The 23,289-nt window shown below is 36.2% G+C and overlaps 1 protein-coding gene across 2 annotated transcripts in view; it reads right to left on the reverse strand.

The window, feature by feature from the left end:
* Window positions 1-23,276, reverse strand: part of LOC121382196 (solute carrier family 40 member 1-like) — a 29,988-nt gene extending 6,712 nt beyond the window's left edge. Inside the window, exons 1-5 of one of the 2 annotated variants that reach the window (XM_041511719.1) lie at window positions 23,156-23,276; window positions 6,198-6,265; window positions 4,939-5,098; window positions 3,437-3,679; window positions 1,278-1,493 (exon numbers count right to left, since the gene is read on the reverse strand). In XM_041511719.1, the coding sequence (XP_041367653.1) occupies window positions 1,278-1,493; window positions 3,437-3,679; window positions 4,939-5,098; window positions 6,198-6,265; window positions 23,156-23,159 (691 nt within the window). In that variant the 5' untranslated portion in view covers window positions 23,160-23,276. Of the gene's footprint in view, window positions 1-1,277; window positions 1,494-3,436; window positions 3,680-4,938; window positions 5,099-6,197; window positions 6,266-12,112; window positions 13,196-23,155 lie in introns of those variants that run through there. The other variant, XM_041511718.1, reaches the window with a different exon arrangement.
* Window positions 23,277-23,289: the final 13 nt, after the last annotated feature.

Below are 23,289 nucleotides of genomic sequence, written 5' to 3' on the forward strand. Positions count from 1 at the left end.
GTTTTAAATCAGCATACAAAACACTATAAGAGGACAACTTAAAAGAAAGCAATGGCTGTAATACCGGCCTCATTGGCGCAGTGGTTAAGCCATCGGATTATAGGCTGGTAGGTATAGGGTTCGCAGCCTGGTACCGGCTCCAACCCAGACCTCAGTGTCTAGGTGTAAGGCCACTACACCTTCTCTCTCTCACTAACCACTTACCAAGTAACCCATTGTCAACCACTTACCAACTAACAACTAACCCATTGTCAAACATTTACCAACTAACGACTAACCCATTGTCCTGGATAGACAGCCCAGATAGCTGACATGTGTGCCCAGGACAGCATGCTTGAACTTTAATTGGATATAAGCACGAAAATAAGTTGAAAATGAATGAAATGGCTGTAACCTAATTCATGAACATAATTAAATTAACATGACTCTGCCTCTGATCTACAGCCTGCACTATTAATTTGGAGCAAAAATAACTAAGCTATAAAAACAGTTAATGTTTGTTTTGTTTAATGACACCACTAGAGCTCATTGATTAATGAACCATTGACCTTTTGGTACTTCTGTCAGTCTTCAGAGGAACTTGCTACATTTTTCCATTAGCAGCAAGGGGTATTCTATATGCACTTTCCAACTGACAAGACAGCACATACCACAGCCTTTGGGATGGAAAAAAATTCAAATGGATCTGCTAAGGATGTTTGATCCTACGACCTAAACATCTCAGACGAGTGCTCTACCAACTGAGCTAGATTCTGCCCTATAGATATATATTAAAAAAACATCTAAAAAATAGTGTATAGTACATCTATTAATGCCAACAACAATATAAATTATATTCACAATTTGGTCTTGGAGTTGGATCATTTAACATGGGCTACACTGGCAGAGAGCAAGGCTCGAACTTAACTAGTGTCGTCATTGTGATATAAAGTGCCATAGCTCAGGGGTTTCACTGACGGCACTCTTGTGCCGTGGGATACAAATTATTGCCATTGCAGTAAAGCTCCAAATGATGGCAAAATGTATACACAATTCTGTACATTTGAAAAAGACTTCATATAGTAAAATAACCTTTCAGTCATGTTTATTTGCTACCTTAAAATGCAAATTGCCGTAGGTGAGATCAAAACTGCCATTGGTGGGCCATTTCACCCACAGCAGTTGTTTGTTTTAAATTTCGAGTCCTGAGCAAGTATCTATGTAATGAGACCTAAAATGGTGGGACAGGTTACAGCAAAGCAAATATTTTTGCACAGGCCTAAAGTAAAACAACACACTATCTGATTTGCGTTTGTCTTTCTTCTTCTTCAATGCTGGAACTGCATTGTAGACTTTCCACACGAGGAAATACTCGACAAACACGGACACGAGATTCCAGCTGCCAATAAAGAGAGCCCCATTCTCGAGTCCGGCGTATGTCATGATCTGTCCCGTGGCTATCGGGGCCACGATCTTTGTCGACAAGTCAATTCTACGCAGAGAAGATGTCATGTCTGAAAGTAATTAAACACAGCAACCATATAAAATATAACATTAACATAACATTAACATATTATTAACATAACATTAACATATCATTAACATAACATTAGCATAACATTAACATAGCATTAACATTAAAACTTGACATTACACAGCGTATTTAGTATTACATGGCCATAACAAAACATTAATAACATTACATAGCATTAACATAACATAAAAATATGATATAAGAAATTAACACAACATGAACACAATATAACAAACATAACATATGGTAACAAAACCACATACTAGCATTACAAAACATCAAACCGGCGTCGTGGTTAGGCCATCGGTCTACAGGCTGGTAGGTACTGGGTTCGGATCCCAGTCGAGGCATGGGATTTTTAATCCAGATACCGACTCCAAACCCTGAGTGAGTGCTCCGCAAGGCTCAATGGGTAGGTGTAAACCACTTACACTGACCAGTGATCCATAACTGGTTCAACAAAGGCCATGGTTTGTGCTATCCTGCCTGTGGGAAGCGCAAATAAAAGATCCCTTGCTGCCTGTCATAAAAGAGTAGCCTATGTGGCAACAGCGGGTTTCCTCTAAAAACAGTGTCAGAATGACCATATGTTTGACGTCCAATAGCCGATGATAAGATAAAAAATCAATGTGCTCTAGTGGCATCGTTAAATAAAACAAACTTCTTATTTGTTTTACAAAACATCAAATTTACAACACTAACCTGTATTATATGGCCACCTGTCTTAAGAGTCTATCACAACTCATCAACTGGGTATATAACCCAACCTGCATTAAACAACCCCCTCTTTTAAAGTTTACTTTTTAATGCCACTCCTAAATTACGTGTATAAATGTACAGCTATTATCTATTTTTACTGCTATAATGCTGTCTTTATCATACTTCAGTCAAACATACACAACAATGTCTACAAACATAGGACATTGACACACTATGAACTTTCAACTAAACATGATTAGCACATCTTGACTAATTCAAGTGGTTATTTGCTTAACCCTGCGAACATGGGGAATATCTGGCCTAAACACCATAAGCTCCTTTCTTCCATGTGTTTACGTGAGGATGAGCCAGTATTAACAAGGTGTTTGTGTCTTCTTTGATCTCTGATATACCACGGAAACCGTTCACATCTCGTAGGAAAACTCAACTTCCTACATGACCAGTTCGTGATGGAGCGAGGTGGTGAAGTTATTAACAAAAAGTTACACGTTAAAAAAAAGGCTATTAGTCAATGAAAGGAAAGGAATATTTGTTTAATGCATACCACCACAGCATATTTTAAATTATGGTGTTTTGGGATCTCTAAAGATGGAGAGAGAGAGAGAGAGAGAGAGAGAGAGAGAGAGAGAGAGAGAGAGAGAGAGAGGGGGGAGGAGGGGGGGGGGGGAGGGAAGAAGAGAGAGAGAAAGGGGAGAAGGGAGGGAAGGAGAGAGAAAGGGGAGGAGGGAGGGGGAGGAAGGCAAGGAGAGAGACTATTGCTGCCATGTACACAGGCTACTCTTTCTTAAAACAAGGTATCTTTTATATGAACTTTTCCATAGACAGGACACTACATACCATGGCCTTTGATGAATCAGTCAGTGTACTGGTGGTGATGGGTGGATGGATGGATGGATGGATAGATGGATGGATGGACACGTGAATGGATGAAGAGAAGTTGGGAAAGGAGGGAAGGAAAGATGAAGGGATGGATGGACAGGTGAATGGATGAAGAGAAGTTGGGAAAGGAGGGAAGGAAAGATGAAGGGATGGATGGATGGATGGATGAATGAAGTGATTGTTGATGGAAGTGGGGGGAGAAATAAACATTCCCAAATAATAGTTTTTAATCTGTTTTATAAAAAATATACTTAAAGCTTTACAAACTTTAGCAGGAAATGATATCTTTTTTAAAATTACTCCTAACATATTAAAAATGTTTACGAGCAAGCTTGTCCTTGTCTCTGCCACAGATTTCCACGATCCAGTCTCGTTCGACAGCGATGACGCGGGCGATGCTGAAGAGGTTGGACAGGATGCTCAACAATATGATGACAGCGTAACAGGCACGCTGCAGCCAGTCATCCCACATCCCCGCAATGTCATCTTTAAACATGATGAACGCATACACCACCCCCGCACACAACACAACAAACACGTTCTGTAGAACCAATGAGAGTTGGGCAACTGAAATACAAGGTATATTAAAGTAGATGAACACATACACCGCCCCCGCACACAACACAACAAACACGTTCTGTAGAACCAATGAGAGTTGGGCAACTGAAATACAAGGTATATTAAAGTAGATGAACACATACACCGCCCCCACACACAACACAACAAACACGTTCTGTAGAACCAATGAGAGTTGGGCAACTGAAATACAAGGTATATTAAAGTAGATGAACACATACACCGCCCCCACACACAACACAACAAACACATTCTGTAGAACCAATGAGAGTTGGGCAACTGAAATACAAGGTATATTAAAGTAGATGAACACATACACCGCCCCCACACACAACACAACAAACACGTTCTGTAGAACCAATGAGAGTTGGGCAACTGAAATACAAGGTATATTAAAGTAGATGAACACATACACCGCCCCCACACACAACACAACAAACACATTCTGTAGAACCAATGAGAGTTGGGCAACTGAAATACAAGGTATATTAAAGTAGATGAACACATACACCGCCCCCACACACAACACAACAAACACGTTCTGTAGAACCAACGAGAGCTGAGCAACTGAAATACAAGGTATATTAAATTAGATGAACAAATACACCGCCCCCGCACACAACACAACAAATACGTTCTGTAGAACCAACGAGAGCTGAGCAACTGAAATACATTGTACAAAGTTAAAAGTTTATTTTGTTTAACGACACCAATAGAGCACACTGATTTATTAATCATCGGCTATTGCATGTCATAAAAATTTGAAAAACGTAATTTATGACATTAGTTAGGAGATAACCATATGGAGTTTTAGATTTACAGGTGTTATTGTCTATTTGATCTCGCAAATGTCATTTGCGGGCATAAAATAGACAATAACACCTGGAAATCTAAAAACTTAATATGGTTGTGTCCACTGTAAAGTGAATCATTTTTCTATGGAACTAACTGTATATTTGGTATTTCTTGAAAAAAATACCTGGCTACAATTTAACTGTCGACCCTTGAATCATCAAATTCGTCTGTTCCAATTGTAAATGACATCATTTTCCAATGACATCATTAGCTTTCTGGGTGTTATTTTCATTTGATCCCGGAAAAAGAATGTAAATAACCAATCACAATACAGAACATACTCGCCATCAGTTTACAATTGTTCCTAAAACATAAGTTATGATGTCTATCACCCATACCCAACGTATTTAGAAATCGTCTTTTGAAAAATCCTAACAGAGAAATATATAATTTACCTTTGAGTCTTGGGGTATTGTCCACCCAGTCCCCAACAATTGCCCCAAACAGGAGCACACTGATTCCCCTTGACAAGCCATATATGGCCGTCAGCTGTAATGAGTCAGGGGAAATGCCAATCAGAAACAGTCCAATTCCAAAACTCCACATTCGGTCTCCCTAAAATTAATAATATTTATACAATGTACAAGATAACTACTGTGCATTCACATATTAATTAATTAATAGACTAACACAAGCATTAGATAAGGTGGTAATAAAATAAATGCTAAATTTTATCTTCTTTTTTTTTCAAAATGGAAAGCAGGGGTGATTTTTTTTTCTTTTTTTTCTGGACATTGGAAATATTGCACACTTAGCAAAAAACATCTTTGGTCAATAAAGAAAATAAACATTCTAAGTACAAATGTTCACACATATATCTCCAAATTTCAATGGCCATAACTGTTGGTTAATCTCCATTGAAGTTAAACTTCATCTGTAACAGCATGTGATAAAGCTATACATAAATGTTCTGTTATATATCTTGAGGCATCGTGAAACAAGTTTGGAAAACAAATTTTAAGGGCCACAACCCTGTAAAAAATAGGTAAATCAACAAAAAAAGTTGAAACTTCACCTGTAACAGAACATAATAAAATATTTTATCACCCATTAAAGGCTTTTGTAGGAGATATCGCCGGCACTATAATTTGTGATATCTCCTGCAATATTCTCCTAGGAGATAGTGCTTCTTTTATTATGTCACTGTGTATGTGTCAGCACTAAACCTATCATTAGTGGTATCGCGCTACTGTCGTTCTGCTAGTTAACGAGTCTACTGCTGCCAAATATAGTGACATTCAGGTCACATTATTGACATTGTTTACAACTGTCGCAAATGAAAAGAATGATAATGGATGATAAAAACAATACCCCTCTCATGTCTTGTGATATAATTTATCAGCATTGCTCAGCAAACCTTGGTTTAATACTTTTATCAACTCATGCTGATAAATTGTGACATCACAAGATACTCGGGGAGTATCTTCTACATATTCGATATTTCAAGGCATCGTAAACAAAATTTGATTTTTAAACATCCAGAAAAGTATATATGCAACAGACTGGATAATTTGTGATAATAACTACTGGAATTTTTACCCACCCATTTTCCAAAACCATTTTGAATAGTTCTAAACTATTTCAAGTTCCTTTAGAGAACAAATTACTTGAATTAAAAAAAAAATGCATTATTAAAAATATATGACTGACTTACCCATGCTGACAGAAAATGGGTGCTGTACACTAAAACATTTGTCCCAGTAAACCAGCTTTTCACAGAGGCTACAAAAACAAAAGATATTAATAATTTTTTTAAATACCTAAAACTAAATAATTCAATTCAAAAGCAGTCATCTGCCAAACAAAAACCAAATAAAAATCCTAGCAGTATGTACAAGTGTAAATGATCCTTTGGTGAGATTACTGACTTTATGTAACAATCATCTGCCTATAGTACATACTTCATGCGTTACTTTTGTATGACAAACCGTGTATATGTACAGTTAAACCTGTTAAGACAGCTATACTTAAAGTACCAATATGTGGTCCTTGTGACAGTTGGAAATATGTAGTCCTTGGGACAGTTGGAAATATGTGATCTTTGAGACAGTTGGAAATATGTGGTCAAAGATCAGTTGGAAATATGTGGTCAAAGATCAGTTGGAAATATGTGGTCAAAGATCAGTTGGCAATATGTGATCTTTGAGACAGTTGGAAAAATGTTGTCCTTGAGACAGTTGGAAATGTGGTCAAAGATCAGTTGGAAATATGTGGTCAAAGATCAGTTGGAAATATGTGGTCAAAGAACAGTTGGAAATATGTGGTCCTTGAGACACTTGGAAATAGGTGGTCCTTGAGACAGTTGGAAATAGGTGGTCCTTGAGACACTTGGAAATATGTGGTCCTTGAGACAGTTGGAAATAGGTGGTCCTTGAGACACTTGGAAATAGGTGGTCCTTGAGACAGTTGGAAATATGTGATCATTGAGACAGTTGGAAATATGCAGTCCTCGAGACAGTTAGCAATATGGTCCACAAATGTGATCCTTAAGATAGTTGGAAACATGTGGTCTTTCTGACAGTTGGCAATAAAAGGTCCTGAAGACAATTGACTGTTTATAATGTTCAGTTTGTATTACTAGTAAATTAGATGCACATTTAACCTGTATATAAATGTCTCATGCTGGCATAGTGGTTAAGTCATTGGTCTGAAGACTGGTATGTGTAGGTGCTAGATTTCCATCCCAGTACCAAGTCATGTGCTAATAAAACTTAGTCTAGACTCTTGAAAGTCTTGAGACTTTTAACATCATAGCAACATATCCACATTGCATGTGTTTGTGTCATTACAGATTGAATTTAGACTCTATAAACATGGGATCCAGGACGTAGTCCAGTGGTAAGGCGCCCACACAATGGGTGGTCGGTGTGGGATCGATCCCCATTGGTGGGCCCATTGGGCTATTTCTCGTTCCAGCCAGTGCACCAAGACTGGTATATCAAAGGATGTGGTATGTATACACTGTCTGTGGGGTGGTGCATATAAATGATCCCTTGCTGTTAATGGAAAACAGTAGCTCATGAAGTGGTGACAGCAGGTTTCCGCTTCAATATCTGTGACGCCATATAACTGTAAATAAAAAATGTGTTGAGTGTGTCATTAAATAAAACATTTCTTCCGTTTTTCTTTCTATAAACATGGGCCCAGATTTTAATATTTATGTTTCAAGTCTGAAATGTCACTGCTAAAATAGATACAAAATTGATCTACGACAACAATGTTTATAATTTTGAGGTATTTAGTTTCATATTATCTGTATTAAAGTGCCTTCAACTCTGAGTGAATTATAATAGCTTAGTAAATACAGGTGAATTGACTACATTGACTTCTCTCCTTCTTAGTAACAACTAACCATTTCATTCATTCATAAAAAGCCCAGGTTTGAATGTTTGGCAATGACCCATTTTCAAATGGGGTACAGTTTCAGTATCACTTACATACAGGTCCAATATATACTGCTCAACATTGGCTAAGGACCAAAAGAAAGAAAGAAAGAAATGTTTTATTTAACGACGCACTCAACACATTTTATTTACGGTTATATGGCATCAGACAGGACCACACAGATTTTGAGAGGAAACCCGCTGTCGCCACTTCATAGGCTACTCTTTCCGATTAGCAGCAAGGGATCTTTTATTTGCGCTTCCCACAGGCAGGATAGCACAAACCATGGCCTTTGTTGAACCAGTTATGGATCACTGGTCGGTGCAAGTGGTTTACACCAACTCATTGAGCTTTGCGGAGCACTCACTCAGGGTTTGGAGTCGGTATCTGGATTAAAAATCACATGCCTCGACTAGGAAACGAACCCAGTACCTACCAGCCTGTAGACCGATGGCCTAACCACAACGCTACCGAAACCGGTGGCTAAGGACCAAGTAATGTAGTACTAATATTTAGCATTTTAATAAATTAAAAATCACGAGTTGCATTATGAACATGACATCTTAGAAGTTAGTTTGTTTAACGACATCACTAGAGCACATTGATTTATTAATCATCAGCTATTGGATGTTAAACATTTATAATTGTGAAATATAGTCTTAGAAAATGTTTGTTTTGATTAACGACACCAACAGAGCACATTGATTTATTAATCATCGGCTATTGGATGTCAAACATTTGCTAATTCTGACATATAGTCTTAGAGAGGAAACCTGCTACATTTTTCCATTAATAGTAAGGGATCTTTTATGTTCACTATCCCACAGACAGGACAGCATACACCAGTCGTGGTACACTGGTTGGAACGAGAAATAGCCCAATGGGCCAACCAATGGGGATCGGTCCCAAACTGACCACGTATCAAGCGAGCGCTTTACCACTGGTCTACATCCCACCCCCCCAACCCAGTAATATGGTAGCAATCACAAGTGGCATTATAGACATGACATCTTATGGTAATGCATTATAGCACTATGGTGTCAATTCAAAGGTAATATTCACTTTTCATAAATGGGTTCTTCACTGTGATTTACTAAACTGGTTCAATTACATACTGAACATGTGGTCCCCACCAGATGTCGAGTAGTATACGAGAAGACTCTGTGACAGGTGTAGAAACAGAAAGATCATATAACTATCTGACTGTATTAATTTAACTCAGGGCATGCATGACCAATCATTGAATATAGTGCTCAGCACATATAGATAATGTTACCTGACTTGCAAACTGATAAAGATTTATTTTCCAGTGAAAAATATCTCATAAAGTAATATATATCCTGTCTGTGGGATGGAGCATATAAAATATACCTCACTAGTAATGGAAAAATGTAGCAGGTCTCTTCTCTAAAGACTTTACATCAAAATTACCAATAGCCGATGATTTACAAATCTATGTGCTCTAGTGGTGTGGTTAAAAACAAAACAAAAACAAGTGTGTCTAAACCAGATTCCAGTGTGACTGATGAAATGCACCCAGAATACAAAGAGTGACGGATTAGAGAGGTGTCAACCAGGTCATTGTCACTGAATGGAACTTTGAGATTGAGGTAGTTTACACATAAATCTAGATTACACAGATACTGACAGTGTTCTGTGGATATAAATTACTAACGATCATAATTAAACATTCATTCAGTTAACTAGGTCTACAGTTTAGGGTAAATGTATGAGTCATATGTAAATGATAACAGTCCCAGTTTGCAATATTATAGAAAAAAAACGAGTGTCAATGACACTGTAGATCTTGATCCCACTTTATATTCAATTAAGGTTCAGGCATGCTGTTACTGGCACAGCAACTTACCAAAGGAACATTAAGCCACAACTTTTGATAAATATATAGACCTTTTAGTACTGAAAATATCATTGGTTAGTAGCACCAAATTGTGATGACCTAATATTTAGTATTAAAAAGGTCATTGATTAGTAGCACCAAAATATGATGACCTAAAGTTTAGTACTGAAATGGTCACTAGTAAGCACCAAAAAATTATGACCTAATATTTAGTATTGAAAAGGTTACTAATAAGCACCAAATTATGATGACTTAATATTTAGTACTGAAAATGTCACTAGTAAGCAGCAAATTATGATGACCTAATATTTAGTACCGAAAAGGTCACTAGTAAGCACCAAATTATGATGACCTAATATTTAGTACTGAAAAGGTCACTAGTAAGCACCAAATTATGATGACCTAATATTTAGTACTGAAAAGGTCACTAGTAAGCACCAAATTCTCTCATATCAAAATAAATACATGACAGAATCAGCCATGTTGGAAACTCATGTGGGATACATGTACATCACACATGGTTATACCTGACAAACACTTGTCTATATTGGTATACGATGTCAGTAATTAAAAATATTACTTTATTATTAAAAGCATGAAAGCAAAATGATCAATCACATGTAGTCATGTGGATTATAAAAAGTATACCCACTCTGTGATGTGATGCCATATAAAGACTCTTGCACTTAATTGAAAACATATTTTATTGTACAAAGAAAAGAATGTGGTCCAAGGTTGACAATATATGAGGCCCTCTTTTATATATACAATATAAATGGCGACTTGTGCATATGCATTGGGTGTGTTAATTTTTGAAATTGCCAGTACGGTTTTGTATTCACTTGTTTATTTTTTGACACATTTCTGTATCTACCATACTACTACATGATCTGGTTGGAAAAAATATATCTGTAGCCGTACACCAGACTGCATTCCGCACCAGACAAATGGACACATACACACAAGTGGACACGTAACTTAAGCCTCATCCCTGAAGCTCATGTGTATTTAGTTTTTTTAATATTTGCAGATGACTGATCCTTATGTTAGTACCTTTTAGATATTAGAAAAAAGAAAGAAAAATACATTCATCACATCTATATTGTAATGGTGACAAAACAATGTATGCATGTTGGTGTTTTATTAAACAAACATTCCTTTTACCCCCATCCCCACATCAATTTTAGAACATTATCACAAAACCAATACCCACACCAATTTTAGAACATTATAACATTTCTTTTACCCCAATACCCACACCAATTTTAGAACATTATCAAACATTCCTTTTACCCCCATCCCCACACCAATTTTAGAACATTATCACAAACATTCCTTGTACCCCCATCCATACATCAATTTTAGAACATTATCACAAACCCAATACCCACACCAATTTTAGAACATTATAACATTTCTTTTACCCCAATACCCACACCAATTTTAGAACATTATCAAACATTCCTTTTACCCCCATCCCCACACCAATTTTATAACATTATCACAAATGTTCCTTTTACCCCCATCCCCACACCAATTTTAGAACATTATCAAACATTCCTTTTACCCCCATCACCACACCAATTTTAAAACATTATCACAAACATTCTTTTTACCCCCATCACCACACCAATTTTATAACATTATCACAAACATTCCTTTTACTCTCATCACCACACCAATTTTATAACATTATCACAAACATTCCTTTTACTCTCATCCCAACACCAATTTTATAACATTATCACAAACATTCCTTGTACCCCCATCCACACATCAATTTTAGAACATTATCACAAACCCAATACCCACACCAATTTTAGAACATTATAACATTTCTTTTACCCCAATACCCACACCAATTTTAGAACATTATCAAACATTCCTTTTACCCCCATCCCCACACCAATTTTATAACATTATCACAAATGTTCCTTTTACCCCCATCCCCACACCAATTTTAGAACATTATCAAACATTCCTTTTACCCCCATCACCACACCAATTTTAGAACATTATCACAAACATTCTTTTTACCCCCATCACCACACCAATTTTATAACATTATCACAAACATTCCTTTTACTCTCATCACCACACCAATTTTATAACATTATCACAAACATTCCTTTTACTCTCATCCCAACACCAATTTTATAACATTATCACAAACATTCCTTTTACCCCCATCACCACACCAATTTTCAAACATTATCACATTCCTTTCATCCCCATTCCCACATCAATTTTCGAACATTATCACAAACATTATTTTTACTCTCATCCCCACACCAATTTTCGAACATTATCACACTGTTTTAACTTACATGTTTCCTGTTCAGATTGTGCCTCACTTACAACTCTGTCAGTATCTTGTTGGCCAGCACCTGGTAATTTACCAACAGATTTCAACACCACAGTTTTATTGTTATTACTCAACTGACCAACAGCATTCAAGGAGGACTCTGATTCTCCAACATCTAGGGCTGGATTTACTATGCCACAGTCACTATCCATTTCCATGGAAACTGTCTGACTTTCACTGTCAGACTTCATGATCAAAGTATTTACACTTTAATTTCATAAAGTGTTATGTGTAGGTTTTAGGTACGAATACTACTAGTACATTTGAATTTATGTTCTGTTTTTCATAGATTCACTCAAAAATTTAGTCAACTATTCCTACGTCAACATTAGTTACATCACGGTAAAATCATGTCAGTCAATATTGCTCTTTTTCATATATTCCAGGTAAATACCAATTCCTTATTCAAAACTGAACACTGTGTTCATATTACTTTACTGTGAAACTGCATCAATTGTCCAAAATTACAACTTATATTACATTTAACTGCCAAATCTTCATTCAAATCAATTATATCTGCTAATATTACTACTTTATCTACTTTAGTCATACTATTCACTTCTGATCAATGACCAATTTGTAATAAAATGTTGACAAGTTCTACAATTGGATCCACAGCACTCAGTTCAGAAGATATTTCCAAGTGAATTTGATAAGATATTTCCTAGTGAATGTGGTAAGATCCTCACTACACACAACAAACAATGTCACAATAAAACTGTTCAAATGCGTACAAACAGATTTTTGCCCCAAAGAACACAGTTTGGTCATCCACTTCTTCTGAAGTCACCAACAAACTAAATGACTTAGACACGATGCTATAACCCAGCCAAATGAACTCTCCAACAAAGTTTAAATAAGGCAACAAAAATCACTTTAAAAAAACAAAAAAACATCCTATTTGAATGTTATCGAAGTCAAAAGTGGCAAATTATATTTACAAGTTGAATGAAAACATACATAGCATGTACACACTAAATCCAACTGCTAAGATTAAAACACACAAACAGCCTGCCTCTCATTCAGCTAAGGACATCCAAAACCAAACACATGTTAGCACCAATACAACATTGACTAATATATCGTTCCAGGCTAAAGTCACACACTAAAGACATTGTGACAGGGTTCGGTTTTCTTTTAAAAGCTGATGCAACGAGGGGCGCAAGGAGTAATGTATAGTTGTAATAAAATTAGAGAAAAAATTTAAGGACTACAAAAAGATTGTTTAACAACACAGAAGCACACTGTATAATCACTCTCAAAAGAAAGGAATGTTTTATTTTATGACACACTCAACACATCTTAATTAAGGTCATGTGGCAATGAACATATGGTTACAGACCACACAGATAATGAGAAAACAAACATGCTGCTATCACACCACTAACCAAGTATTTTTTCATTAGGAAGGAAGGCAGGAAATGTTTTATTTAACAACACACTCAACACATTTTATTTACAGTTATATGGCATCAGACATATGGTTAAGGATCACACAGATATTGAGTGAGGAAACCCACTGTCACCACTTCATGAGCTACTCTTTTCTATTAGCAGCAAGGGATCTTTTATATGCATCACCCCACAGACAGAATAGCACATACCACAGCATTTGATATACCAGTCATTGTGCACTGGGTGGAACGAGAAATAGCCCAATGGGCCCACCGATGGGGATCGATCCCAAACCAACCCCCATCCACACATCAATTTTAGAACATTATCACAAACCCAATACCCACACCAATTTTAGAACATTATAACATTTCTTTTACCCCAATACCCACACCAATTTTAGAACATTATCAAACATTCCTTTTACCCCCATCCCCACACCAATTTTATAACATTATCACAAATGTTCCTTTTACCCCCATCCCCACACCAATTTTAGAACATTATCAAACATTCCTTTTACCCCCATCACCACACCAATTTTAGAACATTATCACAAACATTCTTTTTACCCCCATCACCACACCAATTTTATAACATTATCACAAACATTCCTTTTACTCTCATCACCACACCAATTTTATAACATTATCACAAACATTCCTTTTACTCTCATCCCAACACCAATTTTATAACATTATCACAAACATTCCTTTTACCCCCATCACCACACCAATTTTCAAACATTATCACATTCCTTTCATCCCCATTCCCACATCAATTTTCGAACATTATCACAAACATTATTTTTACTCTCATCCCCACACCAATTTTCGAACATTATCACACTGTTTTAACTTACATGTTTCCTGTTCAGATTGTGCCTCACTTACAACTCTGTCAGTATCTTGTTGGCCAGCACCTGGTAATTTACCAACAGATTTCAACACCACAGTTTTATTGTTATTACTCAACTGACCAACAGCATTCAAGGAGGACTCTGATTCTCCAACATCTAGGGCTGGATTTACTATGCCACAGTCACTATCCATTTCCATGGAAACTGTCTGACTTTCACTGTCAGACTTCATGATCAAAGTATTTACACTTTAATTTCATAAAGTGTTATGTGTAGGTTTTAGGTACGAATACTACTAGTACATTTGAATTTATGTTCTGTTTTTCATAGATTCACTCAAAAATTTAGTCAACTATTCCTACGTCAACATTAGTTACATCACGGTAAAATCATGTCAGTCAATATTGCTCTTTTTCATATATTCCAGGTAAAATACCAATTCCTTATTCAAAACTGAACACTGTGTTCATATTACTTTACTGTGAAACTGCATCAATTGTCCAAAATTACAACTTATATTACATTTAACTGCCAAATCTTCATTCAAATCAATTATATCTGCTAATATTACTACTTTATCTACTTTAGTCATACTATTCACTTCTGATCAATGACCAATTTGTAATAAAATGTTGACAAGTTCTACAATTGGATCCACAGCACTCAGTTCAGAAGATATTTCCAAGTGAATTTGATAAGATATTTCCTAGTGAATGTGGTAAGATCCTCACTACACACAACAAACAATGTCACAATAAAACTGTTCAAATGCGTACAAACAGATTTTTGCCCCAAAGAACACAGTTTGGTCATCCACTTCTTCTGAAGTCACCAACAAACTAAATGACTTAGACACGATGCTATAACCCAGCCAAATGAACTCTCCAACAAAGTTTAAATAAGGCAACAAAAATCACTTTAAAAAAACAAAAAAACATCCTATTTGAATGTTATCGAAGTCAAAAGTGGCAAATTATATTTACAAGTTGAATGAAAACATACATAGCATGTACACACTAAATCCAACTGCTAAGATTAAAACACACAAACAGCCTGCCTCTCATTCAGCTAAGGACATCCAAAACCAAACACATGTTAGCACCAATACAACATTGACTAATATATCGTTCCAGGCTAAAGTCACACACTAAAGACATTGTGACAGGGTTCGGTTTTCTTTTAAAAGCTGATGCAACGAGGGGCGCAAGGAGTAATGTATAGTTGTAATAAAATTAGAAAAAAAATTTAAGGACTACAAAAAGATTGTTTAACAACACAGAAGCACACTGTATAATCACTCTCAAAAGAAAGGAATGTTTTATTTTATGACACTCAACACATCTTAATTAAGGTCATGTGGCAATGAACATATGGTTACAGACCACACAGATAATGAGAAAACAAACATGCTGCTATCACACCACTAACCAAGTATTTTTTCATTAGGAAGGAAGGCAGGAAATGTTTTATTTAACAACACACTCAACACATTTTATTTACAGTTATATGGCATCAGACATATGGTTAAGGATCACACAGATATTGAGTGAGGAAACCCACTGTCACCACTTCATGAGCTACTCTTTTCTATTAGCAGCAAGGGATCTTTTATATGCATCACCCCACAGACAGAATAGCACATACCACAGCATTTGATATACCAGTCATTGTGCACTGGGTGGAACGAGAAATAGCCCAATGGGCCCACCAATGGGGATCGATCCCAAACCAACTGCACATCAAGCGAGCGGCTTTACCACTGGGCTAAGTCCATCCCCCCCCCTTTTTTTTCATTAGCTGCAAGGGATCTTTTATATGCACCATCCCACAGACAGGATAGAAGTTTGTTTTGTTTAACGACACCACTGAGCACATTGATTAAATAATCATCGGCAATCCGATGTCAAACATTTGGTAATTCTGACACAGTCATCAGATGAAACCCGCTACATTTTTCCTAATGCAGCATGGGATTTTGTATATGCACCATCCCACACACTAGACAGGATATTGCATACCATGACCTTTGTTACACAAACTGGTTGTCAAACATATGCAGGAGGGTATAACTTACATGTAGTGGTTAGAGCAATCACTTATAGTTGCCATACAGATCACAAAATCCTTACCCGTGGATCAGTAGGTTTTTCCCATCCAAAACAGTGCACCATAACTGGTATATTAATGCTGAGCTATCTGTGAAAAAAAGCATATAAAAGATCCCTTGCTGCTACTTGGTAGGAATAAGCTATGTGTCGGCAGAAGGTTTCCTCTAACACACAAGAGTACTAGTAAGTTAATTCGCTTGACCAGTGGTTAACAGAAAGTTTCCATACCATGGACTGAATCAATACAAATAAATAATAATTGAAAATGTAATAATGAAACTTGAGTTAGAACAAAAGGTATCCATGCATAATCAAATCGAAGTTTATTTAAAAGGAAAATTTTAGACCAACCCAGGGTCCGTAAAAAAAAAACTGACAAAAGAAAGAGACTGCAACCAATAGCCTCATTTAGTGTCAGGAAGTTAAGTGTGTTACTGATATTCAATCTCACATTACTGACATTCAATCCTACATTCCATCTTTATACTGCGTGAAGATATTTCAAAGCTAATAGTGACTGAAATGTGATCTACACAACACCGAACTTGTGTTCCCTGATTTCTTCCTGTCAGTATACTAGTAGTTAATTGAATGTCTGATACCAAATAGCTGTGATTTGAAATGTGCTAAGGAGTTATTAGACAGACACTCCTTTCCTTTTTTTGAAACAGTAATTGTGACACTTAGTTAAACAACACATCTGCACATTTCAAACTAAGGCTATTTGATGTCAACACTTAAAAGATTTCCAGTCATAACAGCACATACCATTATTTTATTATTTTTATATCACCAAGATAATCAATTCTAGCTTTTTATGAAGATAGGAAGCAAAAGGAATGTTTGTTTAAAGGCTGATCATATGGAGGTGGGAGTGGGTGGTTGGGTGGGGGAGTTTGGATTACAATGTTGTTGTTGTGTTATTGGTTTTGTCTGTGGGGTTTTGTGTGGGTTTTTTCAATGTCTAGTCATCTGCCGATTCATTTTCCCATAGTAAGTAACATAGCTTTAATAAATAAAACAAATTATGGGTGGTAAGTATACAAAAAGGTTGCCTCCCACCCTTTGCAAAAATTTAGCATTTTGTCAATTTTGCAAAGGGCGGGAGGTGATATTTTTGTGTACTTACCACCCATAATTTAGATATTAAATCATGTAATTTTACGATCAATTCTGTTATGTTCAGTAAGCACTATTGATCAAAACATGACTGCTAGATATATAGACATGTTCAGGAGGGTAAACACTGCCAATGGCTTGCTAAACTGGTTTTTGTGCTTAATGTTTTTGTATACATGATATGACAGAACATGATAGTACCAGTCAAACTGCTCCCAAGCAACCACCCTCCTGCATGAACACATCACAGGCACAGATCCAGCCATTGTTGTTTTTGAAAATAGAATTTAAACATCCTTGACAGGTGGACGGGATAATGTGTATTATGTAATATATACTGTTTAACCAAAAATAGGGGGGCCCAACCCCCTTGGGGCTCCCGCCTCAATCTACACCGGAGTCATATGTTTATCACACTTGTCAGTCTACCTGGAAATGTATATACAGCCAGCCCTGTTGTAGTTTTTTACAAATTCATTGAATTTGTTCATGGTCTAGCTATCAGTTAAATGACCTGCAAAGCTTTCCCCATCTTGAATTTCAAACCTGGATACCTTCATTAAGTATCCATCCGCCTTATACGTCTGACATAGTAGAGTGTGACCTGTATTTAACAGCCACTGTATTGGTTTTCACAAATCCTCCAGTACTGTATATAATGAACTACATACATGTTAAGCAGCCATTTATCTTAAAGGGACATTCCTGAGTTTGCTGCATTGTAAGATGTTTCCGACTAATATAATATTTGTATGATTAAACTTACATATTAAATATATTTCCTTGTTTAGAATATCAGTGTCTGTATATTCAATGTGTTTTTGGTCATCTTATATTTGTAAGAAGCCCAAACTGGATTTTGTCTTTAAATAATTTCGTACGTATACAGCCACTAATATTTCATGCAGAAAAATATATTTGATATGTAATTACAATCATTGAAAAGTCTGTCAGTCGATAACATCTTAAAAATTGCAGCAAACTCAGGAATGTCCCTTTAAGAGGCCACTTGATAATCAGGACACAACGAGTTGTATTATGCAGTCACTTGGGACAGTCCTGAGTTTACAACCATTGTAAAATATTTCCAACCAGTAGAGCTTTTTCAATGAAGTAACATACAAATTAAATACATTTTGTTATTTAAAATATCAGTGTCTGTATTTACAAGGTATTTGTTGTTGTCCTATAATGTTTGCAGTAGAACAAACTGGATTTTACCTCCCAATAATTTCATACGTACAAAAAAATATATATCACAAATTAAAGTGAAAAGTGATTCCTACCAACATTAGCATACGGCCGCAAACACATTCGATATATAGATACTGGTATCCTAAACAAGAAAATGTATTTAGTATGAAATAGTAGTCGCCAACAAGGCTCTGTTATGGCAAACATCTTACAATGACTGCAAACTCAGGACAGTCCCTTGAAAAGAACATTTCCCAAATAAACACACAAAACATGAAGGAAATGGAAGGAAATGTTTTATTTAATGACACACTTAACACATTTTATTTATGGTTATATGGCATCAGACATATGGTTACGGACCACACAGATATTGAGAGAGGAAACCCACTGTCACCACTTCATGGGCTACTCTTTTCGATTAGCAGCAAGGGATCTTTTATATGCACCATCCCACAGACAGGATAACATATACCATGGCCTTTGATATACCAGTAATGGTGCACTGGCTGGAGCGAGAAATAGCCCAATGGGCCCACCGATGGGGATTGATCCCAGACCGACCGTACATCAAGCGAACGCTTTACCACTGGGCTACATCCCACCCCAACAGAACATGAATACCGGTATCTATGTTTTAAGAGGTCATGTGAATCTCCCATTGATATCCGCTTAATGCAGGTTTCACTGTACAAAGTTTTAGAATGGGCTTTGTCAGCAAATAAATGAAGTATGCAGAATAATTTATATTAAACAAATCTTCATGCTTGCAAATCACTATGTTTTCTAAACATTTCTTGTTATTAAAGTTAAATATTAAATATTAAAAGCATATTATATAAGTTAATATAGCTTATAAGTGTCAATTAATATTATCAATAATACAAAACTGACCAGACCTGAATATTTCAATTACTTCTGAGGCTCCATAGGGAGACTTTTTGCAAGTCAACACCAAATTGTACTGTAAAATGTTCATTACACAAAAAGATATGTACCGGTATACAGTACACATTTAGAATTAAATATAAAACTGTCAATGTTTTTTAAGTGGTCCATATTCAGTGTATTTTGTTATACAAATAAACACATTTATCCATACTGTTAATAAAGACCACATACAGTTTCATAATACAATGCAGTATTCCAGCAGACAAAAATATACCAGTTGCTGATATATTAGTTACATTGCAGGTTACGCAAATAACTGGCCTCTTCAGTTGCTGAAATCTCCAGACACCTTTGTCAAGGTACACTTTAAGTTATCTCACAATTTTATGGGGGGGGGGGGGGGGGGGGGGGCCGCTATCACTCTTGCACACCATCACTCCCCTGAAACTAGTTCCAAGGAGAGTAATTTGTACCTCCCCTCAGCATGTGAATTTATATTGTATCAATATGAAAACATCTTAATCTAAGTAAGGGGGTCAATTAATCACTGTACTTGATTTTTGTGCATGTCAAGCTCTGTTTCAACACATCAGGACTATCAACTGAAGGTTTAGGAATGTCCTTTCTGGCCCCAGTCCCTATCATGACAGTTGCTGAGTCGCAGACAAGAGGACTAAAACTGCTCTTCAAACTGACTTTATACGTGCATCACATGAATTATGAATATTTAAAGGTCAACATTTATCAAAAACATAATTCACTATTGTTTGGTATCTACATATACCTTTTACAATATATATGAAGTATCAATATATATACGCAATAAAACGTCGCTTGCCAAAACGCCTGTCGACTCGAAGATTCAATTCACGTGACCCCGTGACGCGCTATCCGGCATAACATGAAAGTGTGATTCGCAGCCTTTCAGACATTTTACTGGGAAGGTGGAACACATGTATTTTTAAAACGCGAACATTTTATTATATTGAACTGAATTGTATGGATGGAATATTCTTTTGTACATAGTGAAAACTATAATGTAAAATATGGTAAACCAATCAGAACCATTGTTTAGTGTTTGGATGTATCAAAGCAGCAGTTTTTCCAATCTTTTAAACAAACTGACAATCACAGGGTTTGCATGGAAGTGGTTCTTAAACAGAACCCATGCATAATTGAAAGGACCATCACAATGGGATAGGATCTGCAGTGACTACTTCATCATTGAGGATTACAACAATTATTTAAGGTGGTCGATAAATATGACACCTATTTTTTGTGTGTGTGTGTGTGAGTTTGTGGACTCTGTCCAAACCGGCATCTATCTAAACCGACATTATGTATAAACCGGCACAGTTTTAAAGTCCTGGTCAGCTACCGTTAATTTATTAGGAAACAAAAAATCTGTCGACACTGGATGCCTTCTATTCCAGAATTCGGATGCAAATTCAAGAACAAAAGAACCTTTCATGTAGTCTACACCGGCACGCGATTTTGCCCCTATACTGTCTACACCGGCATGTGATCATACCTACTGTCTGCCAGTGGTCACCTTTTAACAATGCCTGCAGTTCCACGGTAATTAGGACACCACAGAGAGTGTTATGAAATAATCGCGCCTCTTTGCATGCTTAACAAACAATTCGTATTATTAATTATATGTGTTCATACCTGCATTGCATCATACTGATATGTCTAAGACAATAAATTCAGATCCCTATTTTATGTGATATTAATCAATAAAATAATGTTATTTATTCTGCTTGTTGTTTTAAATGCATTCTGATCTGAACACATATTTTTATTACAGTCAAATGTTAACATCCCACTTTCAAAAGTCGGGACTGAAATTGTGTTCTGCTTCTCACAGGTTGGTAGGTAACTAGGTTAACGTGCTTATATACCACTTCCTCGCCAATCGAGGTACCATTAGAGTAGATGTACAAATGTGTTAAGACCAAAATGTCCAAACTAGCGTGTGTTAAGAATCAGCTGTTTTTCAAACAATCATTCTCTGCTGTCAGCATGTTGATCTACTAACAGAACACTTGATGCTATGTCACAGATTTGATGCGGGTCAAATCTACTGAGCAGTGGGGGGTTTTCCCCAAGCGTTTTACAAAAAGTCACTTTATTAATAACTGGGATGGTATTTTATTTTCTTATTTTTAATTCTGTAATGTTTATGTATTTGTTTTATATACTGTGTATTAATAATGTGCCATGATGTGGACCTTTAATGACACCCCAACACTAAGACTATACACCAGCTATTGGGCGACACCACGTAACAAGTAGCAGAATGTTGCTCACTGGTAAAGTGCTCATCTCAGGTGTGATACACATGGCACGCCATTCCAGCTATATTAAATGCCATGGTATGTGGTATCCTGTTTTGAGGATATTTGCTGCCAATTCACTAAAGTTGTCACATGAAACACTGCTGCTTTCTTTTAACATTTGATTAATTACTACTTTTGATGTATGTGCTAGTCATTTTGGCATTTATTAGACACAAATCCTCCCACCCTTATAAATCATGTAAATGTTGTAATAAAATTACATTTAAACACTCAATCTCGGATTAAACAGTTACAGTGTGATGGAGTTCGGATTTTATTATGTATAGATTTTAGGGTACGGTTATAGAATATGTCCGCCACCTAAATACAACCATTTAGGCCTACTATACACTAAATAACGAATATCTTATTTTTGATAATTTTAACTACTCTGACGATTACTAAAATAAAGCCAATAACTCGAGTTAATTTCCATTTTATTTTATTTTATTTTAGGAACTCTGCGTTATTTTGTGTTTTATTTCAGGAACGGTTAGGGTTTAGTTTGTTTTAGGAACATAGGGTCGAGTGATTTTCTGTTTTACTTTATCTTAATTTAGGAACTTTGTCGGTCGATTGTTACAGAGGAGTGTTGTTAGCCTACACGGCTACAGAGTGATTAGGATTAGCAAGGGGGGCTGGGGATCTGCCCCCCCCCCCCAATAAGTCTTAATGTCCATATTTTTTTATTTTTTTATTTTTTTTTGTTCTAAATAAATTATTTTTTTTTATTTCTTTTTCCTCCGCAAAAAACCATGCCCCACTTTTTTTAAGAATCCCCACCAAAAAATCCCTTTTTACAGAAGGATTAGTGACGGACAGATTCTATAACCGCTCCGATTTTAGATACATATTTGTATTTAGATGTTAAATCATGTAATATTGTTCACGTACAATATAATATATTGCTTTGCACATGAACGGATATGATGGTATTGCCTTTTGTAATGTTGGCAAGGGGACATACTGACATATTGTGCATGAAAATTGAAATTACATTAGAGGTGCAAATAAGCTGTCATGATTTTCTCAAAACTGGTGCATTCAGCATTGCCAATGTTTATCACTGGTATTTGCAATTTCTGCACCAAACTTACCCATACATTCGTTTTGGAAATAATTAAAACGTCACTGAACTTTGGACTCTTTTTTTTTTTTTTTTCACACTCGGTACCAATCGTAAACATTACGATCGAATTCGGTGTTCCTTAATTTTTTTTTGGAAGGTTCA

This window comes from Gigantopelta aegis, chromosome 9, assembly GCF_016097555.1.
Source record: "Gigantopelta aegis isolate Gae_Host chromosome 9, Gae_host_genome, whole genome shotgun sequence".
In the NCBI taxonomy this organism is placed as follows: domain Eukaryota; kingdom Metazoa; phylum Mollusca; class Gastropoda; order Neomphalida; family Peltospiridae; genus Gigantopelta; species Gigantopelta aegis.